Raw genomic sequence first — 13,796 nt, forward strand, 5'->3', positions numbered from 1 at the left:
ATTCAAATTCTACATGTTTCTTTTGAACTAAAATTAATTTTGAAAGTTTCCAGTGGGCCCTGGGACTTCTCAAAGAATTTGTTCTCTTTTCCTATAAAAAGGGCGATATTAAACTAATTAGTCTTAGTAGCTATATTAAATTTCATGGGAAGCATTGTCAAGTAAAGGATGATAAAACTTCTTAGGTTATATTGTGTGGCAAAATAAAAGTTATTAATATAAGTGTTTTAAACATTATATAAAATTCTGATCTGTCCTGGTTATAAAATATTATATGTCACAGAAACAACACAATTTCTTTGTCATTGCCATTTTTAAGTCTTTTGTCATTTACAGACAGTTATTGATTTATTCTGGTGCTTTTGAAAACATGTTTCATCTTCAAAGAGATTCATGGAAAGGACTTTGACACTCTAGAATTCAGCTTTCTGACAAACACTCAGCTCATAAAAGTAAACTGGGTAAGAAACTACAGAACTCTAATGGAGAAACTGATGGCTTCATAAAAGTGCTCACAGATCAAGATCAAGTGTCAGTTACATGGGACTGAATGAACTGATGAGAATGATTATAATTTTTATAACATTCTGTTTGAAATATTGCTGATTTTTTAAAATCTTGTTTTGCCAGATTTAAGAAATACATTTTATTTTCTATATATAAATTATAAATTTAAGTAAAAGTCATATAGTTATCTTTTTCTCCTTACCTTATCCCTCTGGAATTTACAATGAGTGAATATTTTTACTTTCATGGCAATATAGTTACTTGCATAAGTTCAATCAGAATCCATTCTCATTATAATAGGATACAATTGGAAACACTGGTTATATTACCAAGGCTTTGACTGGAATGTCATATTTGAGAAAGACATGCATGGACTCAGATATGACCAGAGACCTTTAAGGAACAAAGATTGAGTTTATGGAACAAATAAAGTCCCTTTTAACTTCACCTGGTACCTTGCTTACAGTGTTCCCAGCAACTTTACCAGGCGAGTAAAGAAAGTCACTTCTTGGTAGGTGCAAGAATCTCAGGATATTTTGTGAAACCCCAAGAAGAGGAATTTGTCCAAATCTATAGGTATTGCAGGGAGAGTCATGTGACAAGTTCTTGGCTTGGCTTTTCTGGTTTCGAGAGGCCTTTAAATTTCAATCTGAGATTCCTTATGAAAACTCCAGCAAAGAAGATTTAAAAGAGGCTGTATGAGCATTTGCTCTTCTTACTGTACTTATGTAAGTATTGGGCCAAGTTTATTGAAACTAGACTTATTTTGCAAACCAGTTTGTCTTAATTTGGCCAGCTTTGGTAAAAATGAGGGTGATTTTAGAGAGAAAAATATCTTTCAGTAGAAACTATAATATGCATTGTTGTTCTGTTAATTGTCTTTGAGGATCCTGTTTTCTTCCTATAAATTGGACCGGATCCTGAATTCTTCTAGTTTCCTCAAATATCTGATTAGAAATCTCCAAACTATCATTTTCAATTTTTCCATAATTTTCATTTGGAATCATTGAGAACTGAAACCACCCTTTTTCCTGAAGCTCTGCAAACCAAAGCAGAACAACTTAATATAAACTTAAGAGATATCACCGTGACAGCCCATGTTTACACAATCTTCATGCCTGTTGCTATATAAGCCACGCAAAAATATACCTGAACACCTAATGACATCATCAAAGACATTTACAACTGTAAAATATGCTTTGTACCTGACATCTGGAAATCTTCTTGACTGGCTGTCCCCTGGACTCAGAAACTGGTTTCCACCATTTAGCCTTTGTTTTTGTCTTGTTTTCATACAAATGTGTCTTATTAAATGCATGCCTGCATGATTAGAGGCCTAACTTTGGTAGCCTCCCTGCATTGCTGCCTCCTGAAATGAATTTAGCTGGACTGACCTATCGTTAGGACTGAGAGACTGGTTGGTGTTCAGTGAGATGGAAGAATCTGCCAACGCAGCTTCTGGACTGTGAAACTTCTTGAAGTTTCAAGGATGGGAATGTGGAGGATAAAAATGTGCCCCCTCCAAAATGTGTCACTCTGGCTTAATTATTCTTAAGAACAAAAGACTCAGAAGGAAACTTTGATCTTCCCCCTAATCAGCAGGAAGTTGCTAGAGCAATCGTCACCCTATTTCTCTCAAGACTGAGGAATGTACAAAGAAAAGAGGGCATTGAAACAGCACATAAAACGTTGACCAGTGGAAACTAGTTCTTCTTCCTTAAAATCAAACCTTGCTCAATAACAGAGACTGTACTGCACACGTGCCAGACAGGAATACATAGCCTGGTATGACCCTGTAATCAAGAATCTTCAGAAATGTTACCACTAGAGCCTTTTACAAGGTCAGAAGTCCTTCAATAAGGAAAATCTGGCTTCCAGCAGCCTATGTAGCTTGATTACCATTTATGGACTGATTCAAGACTAGCCAGTCAGCTATCCCCCAACTCCTTAAGTTTTTCCCCAAACTTGTATCAGAGAGACAGATTTGAGAGCCTTGTCTCCTGTCTCCTTGCCACTTGATCTCACAATAAAACTCTTTCTTTTCTAAAAGTCAGTGCCATAGTATTGGCTTCTATGCACATCAGGCAGTGAGTCCTTGCTTGGTAACACTGGGCACAATGTAATAAAAGAAACACAGAAGATGGAGAATGCTTAGGATACATTTTATGTATTAAACATTCATCAGCCAATAACATTATTTAATCCATAATGTTTTATTCATATCTTACTACATTTTTTCCATTGTATTTTCTTGCCTCGACTGGTGTTTTAGGATGCTTGGTCCAGGGGTAGTTCAGAGAAAACTCAAGGTAGAATTCAGTAACTCTCTGGTCTTTGTAACTGAATGACACGATTAAATTTTAACAACTTATGTTACTATTGTAACATTTTAATCCCTGAAAATTGGAATTGGGTCTGGTCCTGTTGTCAAATGTGCATTGCAATGCTATTGATTTTCCCCATTAAATTGTTCTAAATCATCTCATCAATCTATAGTTACTACTGCCACTTTGTAATCAACAGTGACCAATCCCTAGACCATTAATTCTTAGCAGGGATCATTTTTGTTCCCACGTGGCAATGTCTGAAGACATCTTTGATAATCACAACTGGTGCTGGGGGACGTTACTTGCATTTAGCTGACAGAAAGCAGGAATATTGTTCAATATCCTACAATGCACAGGATGCCCCCACCACAACCAAAAATTATACAGCTCAAAGTTCCAATAGTGCAGAGCTTGAGAAATAATGCTCTAGGTGGAGGCAAAGAACATTTAATTTATCATCTTTGTCATTCTTACCTTCAAGAAGCTTGTAATTCCGAGAGGCATGATTTACAAAGACCCACATCATTTGTGAAACAGCACACAAAATATAGGCTAAATCTTGTGATGCAGACCATAATAAAGTGAGTAAAGGAGATGTCATTGAAGGTCTGAATAAGAAGAGCGTTCTTGAAGGATGTAGAAGCTGATTCTTGGAGAGTGCAATGGGGTAAGAGAGGAAGAAAAGAAAATAGAAAGAAGGCAGCCTTCATATTGGGAGGGAGAAAAAGTGTAGAATCGACGGGACCAAGCCTGATGCACCCAGGATATTTGGCTGGTCTGTTCTGTCTTTTTGCAACTGTCTCGGACCAGAGAATAACAGCAACGTTAGCAGGACTTAAACAGAAGGATGTGCCGACTGCCCAGGAAAGTTGCATGTTGTTTTTCGGGAGCTAGTTCCCAGGAGCTGCTATTTCTTGTCCCTGTGGTTTCGGCCCCAAGCCATCATATTTCCATTTTCAGTTCATGGAGATGCTTATTTCATTTTTAATATGGTTTTCTTTTTAATATATATTTGGAATATATTATCTGTCATTTTATTTGAAGCAAAAGGAAGATTTTCTCTTCAATTCACTGGATCCTTTTGATGGGAAGTGACCCCATAAAATCTGTCTACTTATAGGCTATTTTTTTAACAGAAAACAGAGTCTACTACAGTGACTGAACTGTAAGCTGGTTTTTTCAGATGATGCATACATCTTGGAGGTCTTTTTATAAAAGCACACGAAAATATGTCTTATTTAACAAATTTGACTGCATATTATTCATTACATTGTGTTGATGAAAATAATAAGAATAATTAGAAGTTTTCACATATTGAGGTATATGGGGAAGCTGTTCTGGTTTAAACCTGATTCAGCCTAAAACTTGTTTTTTCCCAGAGCAGCTTGACTTATGGCCCGTAGAACATGCGTTATACATCTGCTTCAAATATTTTCCCAGAGCAAAGAATGCACTCATTAAGGATAAGGATGAACATCTCCCTCTCTGATGCCAATACTAGTCCTTCTTTGCAGATTAGCTTTTCTTTCAGGAAAACCAAGGTCAAGGTGAGCTGCTGTGTGCGCTGAGCTGCAGCAAAACGTCTCCTTGTGACTTTGAGAAAAAGAAAATTGTATTCCTATCACGTGTGTTCTTTGCTCTGAAACAGTATATAACCATGCTGTAAATCACGCTTCTGCAAAGTGATTTCTTCTCTGGTGGAGATTGCACTCCTGGGCTAGTCCTCAGCTTGGCTCAGGTAAATATCACCTTATATTTCTAATCCATGGATTGGTTACCGATTATTTCTGTCAATGATATGGACATAGAAATTATGTAAACAGTCCTGATTGATTGACAACTTGTTTGCATTACCAACAGTACTCCAGTCAACATACTTGGAGAATTTTTGTGAATACATCTGTTGTATTTAAACAAAATGCCAATTATTAAATGTGAGAGTGCTCTTTAATTCAGATTTTTGGCTTGGGCTACAGCAAAGAGTCAGTTCCAATAAGAGACAACCAAGAAAATTGTGAGTCACTTGTTGCTTGTCAGACACACATTTAGTCACATTCAACAAGTTAGTAAACAATTAGCAAATTGATCAAATAAGCAACAATGAGCTAATGAAAGCCCTGTGCTGCCTTATTCCCAGGATTTGATCAGCCTTTCTTGGCCTACAGCCACTATTTGCTCCCTACTGATGCATCAAGGTAAACCTTTTGTCCTGGATTAAGCAGTGCAAGGGGCTCACGGTGACCTCAGGGCAAACATACAATGGTCCAGTCTGCTCCAGAGAGACTCAGGGGGACTGATGCTGTGGTTTCCTAATGTTTGGTGGCAGGAAGGGATAAGCCAGGCTAGCTTGGCTGACCTTTGAGTGTGGTACCCTAGTGGACCTGTAAATGTATTTACAGGTTTCAGGTAACATGTTTACACACAAAGTGCTCCTTTTTCCTCCATCCAACACATCACAGCAAATAATTCAGGGTGATACAGTATATCACATCACTTTGAATTTATGTATCATATCATCTTGTATTTATAAATTACACTGATCACAATATCCTTAGGCTAAATTCATAGCTGTGGAATTTTTAAATGAAAGCATTATGGACATATTAATTTTGGATCGTTAGTGCCAGATTATCCTCCTGAAAAAGGTTGCATTGTATGCGAGTTTTATTCATGTAAATTTGAAATTGCATGATATAAAAAGTCATACTGCGGGCACGCATTTTGAAACCACGTGAATCTCCCTAAATTTTAATTTCTCAAGAGGAATCACATAACTTCGAAGCCAGCAGGTGGAGTGAATCGTACACTCTGCTTATATTGCTGCCATGTGGAGGAGACGCTTGAGGTGTTTAAGCAGAGAAGCAACAAATCCTTTGTCCAAAACTTAAAATCCCACACAAAATTTCCTTAAATGAATTATAGTGGCTCTTGGCCGCTATTTTAACATTTACTGTCGTTACAATTTAACGTTGTTTTAAAAATATTGTCTAGTAACAAAATTATCCATGCCTTTGTTAATTCTAGTGATGAAAAACACACCCCAAATCCAATAAGCTTGGAAAAGATATTAGAAACAGTAAAACAAAGCAAATAAGGCCAAACCACTGCTGCGATACATCACGCTTGTTTAGGTTGGGAGCATTTACACGAGGACATGTTCGAGACGACACTAAAAAAAACAAAATTATCCTTAACCATGGCTTAGGATAGTTTCAAAAGAGTCACCAGGGAAATAAAACAGGAAAGTGCTGGTGACCTGACCACAAGGTCATGCCTGGTGACAGGACACCCCTAAGCGGGGATGGTGGTGTGCTTTTGCATTGCAAGAATGCAACCCCCTTTTTTATACTTATTCTTATGGGAATTATTAAATTATGAAAATATTGAGTGATGCAAGATGATCGGGAGCATAAAACGCAACAGCGAGGCCAAAGAGGGATCTTTGAGCTGAACCAAGATGTCATCAATTAGTTTTGGGCAAGGTGGTAATAGTTAGAAGAAGAAAATCCACTTAGTTCCCTGATCATTAGAAAGGATTCTTGGAGCATTTAATTGCACGTGATATATAATACTGGATTCTGGCTCTAAGAATTCTCGCACGTGCCCTTTTCTCTCTATGGAGATAGAAGCCAAAATAGAGGAGTGTGTCAGCACGCATTTTCATAGGAAAGATGGATGGTGGCATTTGTCCGATCCATATGTGACCACGGGGGGGCGCCGTCCAGAAGCAGCTCGGCTTTCTGTTCTTGCCAAGAAGCAGTGACAAGATGAGCCTGAGGCGGCGGTTGGACAGACGCGGTGTCTCTCCTGTGACAGAATTCTGATGGCTGCCCCAGTTCCTCCTACTGGAGGGGAGAGAATAGGGAGAAAAAGTTGAAGGGAAATTAATACTTCAGAAATAAGCTAAAACTTCTGGCATGTCTAGAGATGACAGACTAGAATTTCTCTAAGATCCAAAGCTCAGTAAAGAGGTCCTAATATCTGACTTCGTCTAGAGCCTTTTTCCCCAAAAACACCATCTATGATGGTTTTATTTATTTTATTTTATCTTTTTACAAACATTTACAGTGTGTTAGCTGCGTGCTGGGCAGCATTTACCTGTCTTGCTCTCTGCTGTATCCCCAATGCCTAGAACAGCATCTGACATACAGTAGGCGCTCATATATGAACTTGTTGAATGAATAAAATGAGGGCATGCATTTCAATATGCAATATAATGGTTTTCATACAGTAAATATTCAATAAATGAGAGCTAAAAAGAAATAGGGGAAGAATTTAGGTAAATTTCTTTAAACCCGAGTTATCCTAGACATGGTAGGGACGTGGGGAGTTCAGAGGGCAATGCTTTTCCACTGGTGAGTGGGTTGCCTTCCTTTTGGTCCGACCAGGAAGCTTTAGCTCTTGCAGAGTAACAGGTATTTTTGATTTCAAATCACCTTGGACCTTTCCACTGTAAGGGCTGATAACTCAACTTCTCAATGTCTGAGAACTTTCTCTGCTAGCTTGAGCTCACTCTGCCCATGCCCACGGAAGCGTCAGAGAATTAATATCCCCCAGATGCAGCTTTCAACAAGTGACTGGAGAAGGTGATGTATGAATGCTTCGGCTCTCTACCTGTCCAGTTAGGACGACTCTGAGCTGTGTCTTCTACACTGACTCCAAGAGTCCTCCAGAGGGAATTAAGCTTCAGGTACCCACGGTGGTAACTAGAATGATAATTCTCTCTGCGTTGGCTTCTGCCCTTTTCCCATTTCACTTCCCCAGTCTCCAACTGGTGCTTCCTGGAATTAGCTTCCACTGGATTCCCTATCTTAGAGTCTTTCTAAGACACGAAGAGGACCTCCCAGCTTCCTAGACACAATCAGATTCACAGGAGGGGGACATGAATCTTGGTACCTTTGGGACAAGAGCCAAGAGCACAGCAAAGCTTGAAAGATGGGAGAACTTGCATTTGGTGTAAGAATCGTTGCTGCCCATATGAGAGCAGCCCTCCGTTGACCAGCTGCCCTCCTTCTCCGATCCTTTCCAGTAGACACAGAAATGTTTTGTCCTGGCCCCACCAGGCTGGAAAGAGGATAGCATAAAAATGTGTCTCTTTCTGGTTTTATCATTTCAACTCCATAGGTTAGTCACAGATGCACTGGGTTGGAAACTGACTTGGGAAAACTTTCATCACCTGGAACAATTGTGGGGAAGAGTTCTATACCACCACATCTGCTGTGGGGTTTAATTATCATTCATTCTGCCCTTCTCTGGTCACCTCAGAGCCCAGGGGACTGGTCCTTATGAACTCCTTCACCTAGGCTCCTTGTCATTGGTGGAACCAATGAGAGGAACTGGTGAGAGGTCATTGGATGAGAGGAGAAGGGAATATTTACAGAAGTCTGAAATATAGGAGTCTGCATTTCTTCCAGACTCCTTTTCTGCTCCACGTATCTCTATCTTCAGCAGGGAATTCCCTCTTCCATGCCTCTAGCTCTCCTAGGGCTCAATAATATTCACCCCTCCAATTGCCTTTTTGGCTCAAATGTGATAATAGCTTCCCTTGGTGACAGTCTCTAGTTTTTCTTTCAATTCTTGTTAGTTCTCTTCATTCTGAATGATCAGAGTTGGGGTCAGTTCCCTGCCAGGACTCTGAAAGTACATCCCATTAAGGTAACGCATAGAGGACCAGTCCTGGGTTTTGCTCACCTGAGTATGTTGGAAGGTCAGGAATACAGGTTTAGACAGATCAACCTTTTCATTCATGCCAATGGTGCCATGATATGAGAGATCAGTTTCACTCCCAGTGTCCCTCTTCTCTTATCAAAAAAGGATCCATTCAGCACATCCCCAAGAGATCGATAAGTGATAAATGCAACTGCACTCCTCTCTGAGAAAATAAGAGATAAATCATTTTAGAAGGTGTCCATAGTTTGAAGAATCAGTACACTAGAGTCTTGTGCGAGTCACAAGGCAAACACAATGTATAGTCAAAATGACCTTGGAAATACCTTAAATTGCCCAATCAACGCATTACATGTAGTTTGGGGTACAGCATTTTGTATATGTAATGAGTGTTATAATACACCACACATTATAAAGGATACATATGCAATATATCCCATTGATACGTTGTAAAAATATATATGAGCCCTTAGACATCAAAATCAGAGTCATGAGGCAAGATGTTTGTCCTCAGAAGGTGGGACTGAGGTAGGATGAGGAAACCATACATTCTCATCTTCCATCTCAAGCTCACTCTGGGCTATCTAATTTAGTGGAAAGGATGCGGGATGACCCATTCGATTTAATTCATTCTCCCTTCTTCCCTCTCTCTCCCTCTCTCTCTGGCTCTGTCTTCGTCTCTGTCTCTCTTTCTCTTTCCCTTTCTCCCTCCTGTCCTTTTCCCCTCCCCTTTTCATATGAGAATAATTTAATTTATAGAAGATAAATGCACATATGACACTCTGTAGCATGATGCAGTGTTTCCTCAACTGCAACTATGTATTTGTGTGCTGCCATCCCAGTTTTAGCGAAAGCCACTTACTACCTGTATTATTATTCACTCCATTTAAAAAACAAACTCATTTTTATATCTTTTCACCTCTCTGGCCTGCATTATACAGCTCATAGTAAGGACTGAAGATTAATCAGTAGCCAGAAACTTTCTGGAGAAAATGTGGCAGGCGTTTTACTCTTTCAAGGTAACTGGGTCTTTTTGAAATATTTTTCACGCATCCAATAATTAATATGTTTATTCCTTTAGTCATCTAATATTTATTGAGCATCTGCTGTGTGCCACACAGTGTTCTAGGCATTGTGGTACAGCAGTGGACAAAACAGGCAGGGTCCCTGCCATCAGAGAGTTGGCATGATGGGAGTGATGGACAGCAAACAAATAAACACATTAGAAAAATATTGCATAATGTGGATGCTATGCAGAGACTTAAATAAGGTGACGGAATAAAGCAGGGGTGGCAGACTACTGCCTGAGGGTCAAATCCAGCCTACAGCCTGTTCTTGTAAATAAAGTTTTATTGGCACACAGTCATGCCCCTTCATTTATACATTGTCTATCGCTGCTTTCCCACTACAATATCAGAGTTAAGATCATCTGGCCCCAAAAGTCAAAAATATTTACTATCTGGTCCTTTCACAGAAAAAGTTTGCCAACCTGTGGGATAGAAGAAGACTGAGTGACTATTTTAAATAGTACGATCATAAAATGCTACTCAAGGGGAAGAGTGTTTGAGACAACATTCATCTGCCAGTACTGAGTGTTACCTTTTCAGACCATCACATGGAAACAGGGTATGCACCTGCCTGTCCCTTTTAAGGAAGCATGTCAAGAGATCCCTGTTTGAACCTCAGTGTGTGTCACAAAGTGTGCCCCCAAAATTGCCTGGTTGTGGTCAAGGCAGATCTTTTAATTTCACCAAGTAGAAACCCCCCGCTTTGAAAATTTTGTAAGTCTCCACCTCTTGGATGGTCACCTAGAAACAAAATGACAGAGCCTAGAATTTGCAGGTCAAGAGAATCTATCTTAGGTACAGTACCTCTTCTGGCTCCTTTGAAAGCAGCAGTGCAGTCAATATCCATTGTGTTGTTTCCAGCTTCCAGAAGAGTCTTCTCACTTGTCTCACTGCACTTCTTGGTTTCATAGACTGGAAACATTAAGAAAGTGAGTCCTGCTTTGTTCACTTATCATGGCTAAAAAACTTGTAGAACTCCCTTCTCTGAAAGACCTTTTACTGGTGATTTAATTCTCTGCATGCCAGGTAGACCAGATGGCACACCGCTCCCTCCACATTTCTGGCTGGTGGGGATGAAATGGTCAAAATGACCTAAGCAACACACACTGACCACACAACCCAGGGGAAGAGAGGAGGTGGCCAAGCTTCCCAGAGCTGGAACTAGAGTGGGCAAGCCTACCCTTTACAGAGAACATTTACAGGGCAGAAAATGTTACATAACATGTACTGGAGTGCCTGATGCGGAGGGGAACTTAATTTTTTAAGTAAGAGAAGCTAAGCATTTAGAAGTTTTCCAAGGAAACAGTCACCTGGGAGCAGATCTGCTGTATTTGGGAAGAGTCCCATGAGTGAACTCTCTCCGTGCCATATAAACATACAAACACAAGGTCTGATGAAAGACCATCCTCATAAAATTTTTTGGTCATAAGGAAAATGCTCAATGTTTCTTACCTATATCAAATTCAGAATTTTCATGCTTTCCTGGAGAAGCAAAACTTGCGTTCCATATGGCCAATTCCACGTTTTGAAGGACTTGGGTGGCCTGTTTTGCAATGTGCTCTTTGCTTTCATTTTTCCTCAGAATTTCCTTTCAAAGAAATAAATCCAACTAGGTAGACTCCTACTGAAACTTAAGAAAGCAGGAATATACATAAGTGTGGTTGGGTAAGCCCAGAAGGCAATAATATTTATGAAGTTGTTACTACACTCTGTGCTATCAAGCTGGTATGTGTTTTCTCACTTATTACACACAGGCCCATGAAGGGCGTGTGTTATCGTCACCGTATTTATGAGAACACGAAGGTTTAAAGGATGAGAGATCTGAAACCCATGGCGAGTGCCTTATGGAGGAAGAGAGGGAATGGGAAGGGGGATACGGGTGGAATCAGGCTCTGGATGCTTATGCAAGTCTCTGAATGACAGCTGAGGCATTTAAACCCTTTCCCAGGGCTTCTAGGTCTCTGTTGATCCTCAAGACCAGATAAAGGTTGTGGGAAGCTGTCCTGGGCATTGTAGGATGTTTAGTAGCATCCCTGGTCTCTACCCACTAGAGCATCCTGGGTGGGACAACCAAAAATGTCCCTAGACATTGCCAGATGTCCCCTTGGGACAGAGGACAAAATCACTCCTGAGTGAGAACTTCTACGTCCTAAAAGTCATAGGGATCTGTGGTAGTATTTGAGCAGGAGAATGACATGGTAAAACTGATCGGCTGTTCCTGAAACCTAGGCTTCACTTTACTCACCCAAATGGACGCCGATGGTTTCGCATTATGGGCATCCTCTGGGAGAGAAAAGAAGCCATTAAATAGAGTATGAGAGTTAACATGCACTGGTTCCCATCCCTTTTTCTAATCATCCTCAAGTTGGGTCTTTCCCTGATGCTTCCACAACCTATCCTAATACTCCTCTCAGAAGTCCCAAATCTCTTCCACAGTAGAATTGGAAAATGGAATTAGGATGGAGCCTCCAGTTCAATAATTCAGTCAATAGTATTTATTGAACACCTACTGAAAGCCAAGCATGATGCTAAACCTTACGGATACAGGTCGGTAAAGAGCTGACGGGCAGCCCCTTGTGGGATTTTCAGTCTGGCAGAAGTCACTAAGCAAATAACGATAATTAAATAGTTAAGTGATTGCAATGGTCCAATATATTCATAATAAATAAGATGAGATGGCTTGAGAGTATAAAGAAGATGGGTCCAGCACATCATGGGGTGCAGAGAAGTCGTCCTGAAGGAAAGGATGTTAACCAAGTTAATAATTTAGAAGCAGTACTAATACCCACAGTCGTCTACACAGCATGATATATAAAGTACCTTCATATATACTATCTCATTTAAAAGAACATAGAAGGTTCTAGAACAGAGTTAAGTAACATGACAGCTAAAATTTATTGAGTCTTCCTAGGTGCCTAGCACTACGCTAAACACGTTACATGCCTTAGTAGTCACAGGTGAGGTGTATTCATTCCCTAGGGCTGATGTAACGAAGTACAATACACTGGGCTGCTTAAAACAATAGAAATTTACTCTCTCCTGCTTCTGGAGGCTAAAAGTCCAAAATCAAGGTGTGGGTAAGACTGCAGTCTCTCTGAAGGCTTTAGGGAAGATCTTTCTTTGCTTCTTCTAGCTTCTGGTTGCTGCCGGCGATCTTTGATGCTCCTTGGCGTATGGCAGCAGAACCCCAGTCTATGCTTCTGTTTGCACATGTCCCTCCGTGTGTGTCTCCACGTCCAAATCTCCCTCTTCTTATAAGGACACCAGTCTTCTTAGATTTCGGGCCCATCGTAATCTATATGATCTCATCTTGATTTGATTATATCTGCAGAGACTATATTTCCAAATACGATGACATTCACAGGTTTCACGAGTGGACATGAAATTGATGGCACGCTACCCTACCCAGTATTTTAGGTAAGCAGGTTTCTGAAATGACTCTCAATGATCCCTGCCTCACATCCCTTTATTCACTGCCCATTGACTTGTCACTTCTGAGAGCTCAGAGAAGACTATGACTTCTGTTTTGCTCTCTTTTTATGGCTATTCTCATGTGCTTGTTGTAACAACCAAGCTAGAGAGGCTGACATGCTAAGAACTGGGGGTGGCCTCTCATCAACCACCAGAGAGGAACTGAGGCCTCAGTCCAACAACATCCAGAGACCTGAATCCTGCCAGCAGCCCTGTGAGTGAGCCTGGAGGAAGATCTGCCCGTGGGTGAGTCTTCAGATGAGACTGCAGCTCTGGCCAACACTTTCATTACAGTTGTGAGAAACCCTGAAGCGGGGGACCCAGGTAAGCCGAGCCTCAATTCCTGCCCTACACAGACCATGAGACAATAAACATGTGTTGTTTTAAGCCACTAACATTGAAGTTATTTGTTACTCAGCAACACACAACTAGTACAGTAGATACTATTATCATTCCCACTAATGGACGAGGAATATAGAAGTTAAGGCATCACCCAAAAGTCAGCTGGTAAGTGGTAAAGCCAGAAATTAAATCTAATCTGTCTAACTCAAAACCTGGAATTATACTAGGGACGAGAAAATAAGTAAATCCTGCATGTTGGATCGTGAGAACCTGGTTTCTCAGTGTTGGAGAAAGAATTTACAAATAAGAAAAGAGGGAAGAGTAGATCAAGCCCTGGTGTTGGACTGGAATTGGGGGTATCGCTATGAACTCATGGGCTTTAATACATAGACAGGTAGAGACGTATAGAAAGTGA

The 13,796-nt window shown here is 40.4% G+C and overlaps 1 protein-coding gene across 1 annotated transcript in view; it reads right to left on the minus strand.

The window, feature by feature from the left end:
* Window positions 1-2,657: 2,657 nt before the first annotated feature.
* The window catches only part of LOC111774201 (putative adhesion G protein-coupled receptor E4P), a 30,135-nt gene continuing 18,996 nt past the window's right edge, over window positions 2,658-13,796 (minus strand). Inside the window, exons 6-11 of the mRNA XM_070272610.1 lie at window positions 11,814-11,851; window positions 11,021-11,198; window positions 10,373-10,480; window positions 8,526-8,706; window positions 7,731-7,898; window positions 2,658-6,679 (exon numbers count right to left, since the gene is read on the minus strand). Of these exons, the coding sequence (XP_070128711.1) occupies window positions 11,190-11,198; window positions 11,814-11,851 (47 nt within the window). The 3' untranslated portion in view covers window positions 2,658-6,679; window positions 7,731-7,898; window positions 8,526-8,706; window positions 10,373-10,480; window positions 11,021-11,189. The remainder of the gene's footprint in view (window positions 6,680-7,730; window positions 7,899-8,525; window positions 8,707-10,372; window positions 10,481-11,020; window positions 11,199-11,813; window positions 11,852-13,796) is intronic.

The sequence above is a fragment of the Equus caballus genome, chromosome 7 (genome assembly GCF_041296265.1).
Source record: "Equus caballus isolate H_3958 breed thoroughbred chromosome 7, TB-T2T, whole genome shotgun sequence".
In the NCBI taxonomy this organism is placed as follows: Eukaryota; Metazoa; Chordata; class Mammalia; order Perissodactyla; family Equidae; genus Equus; species Equus caballus.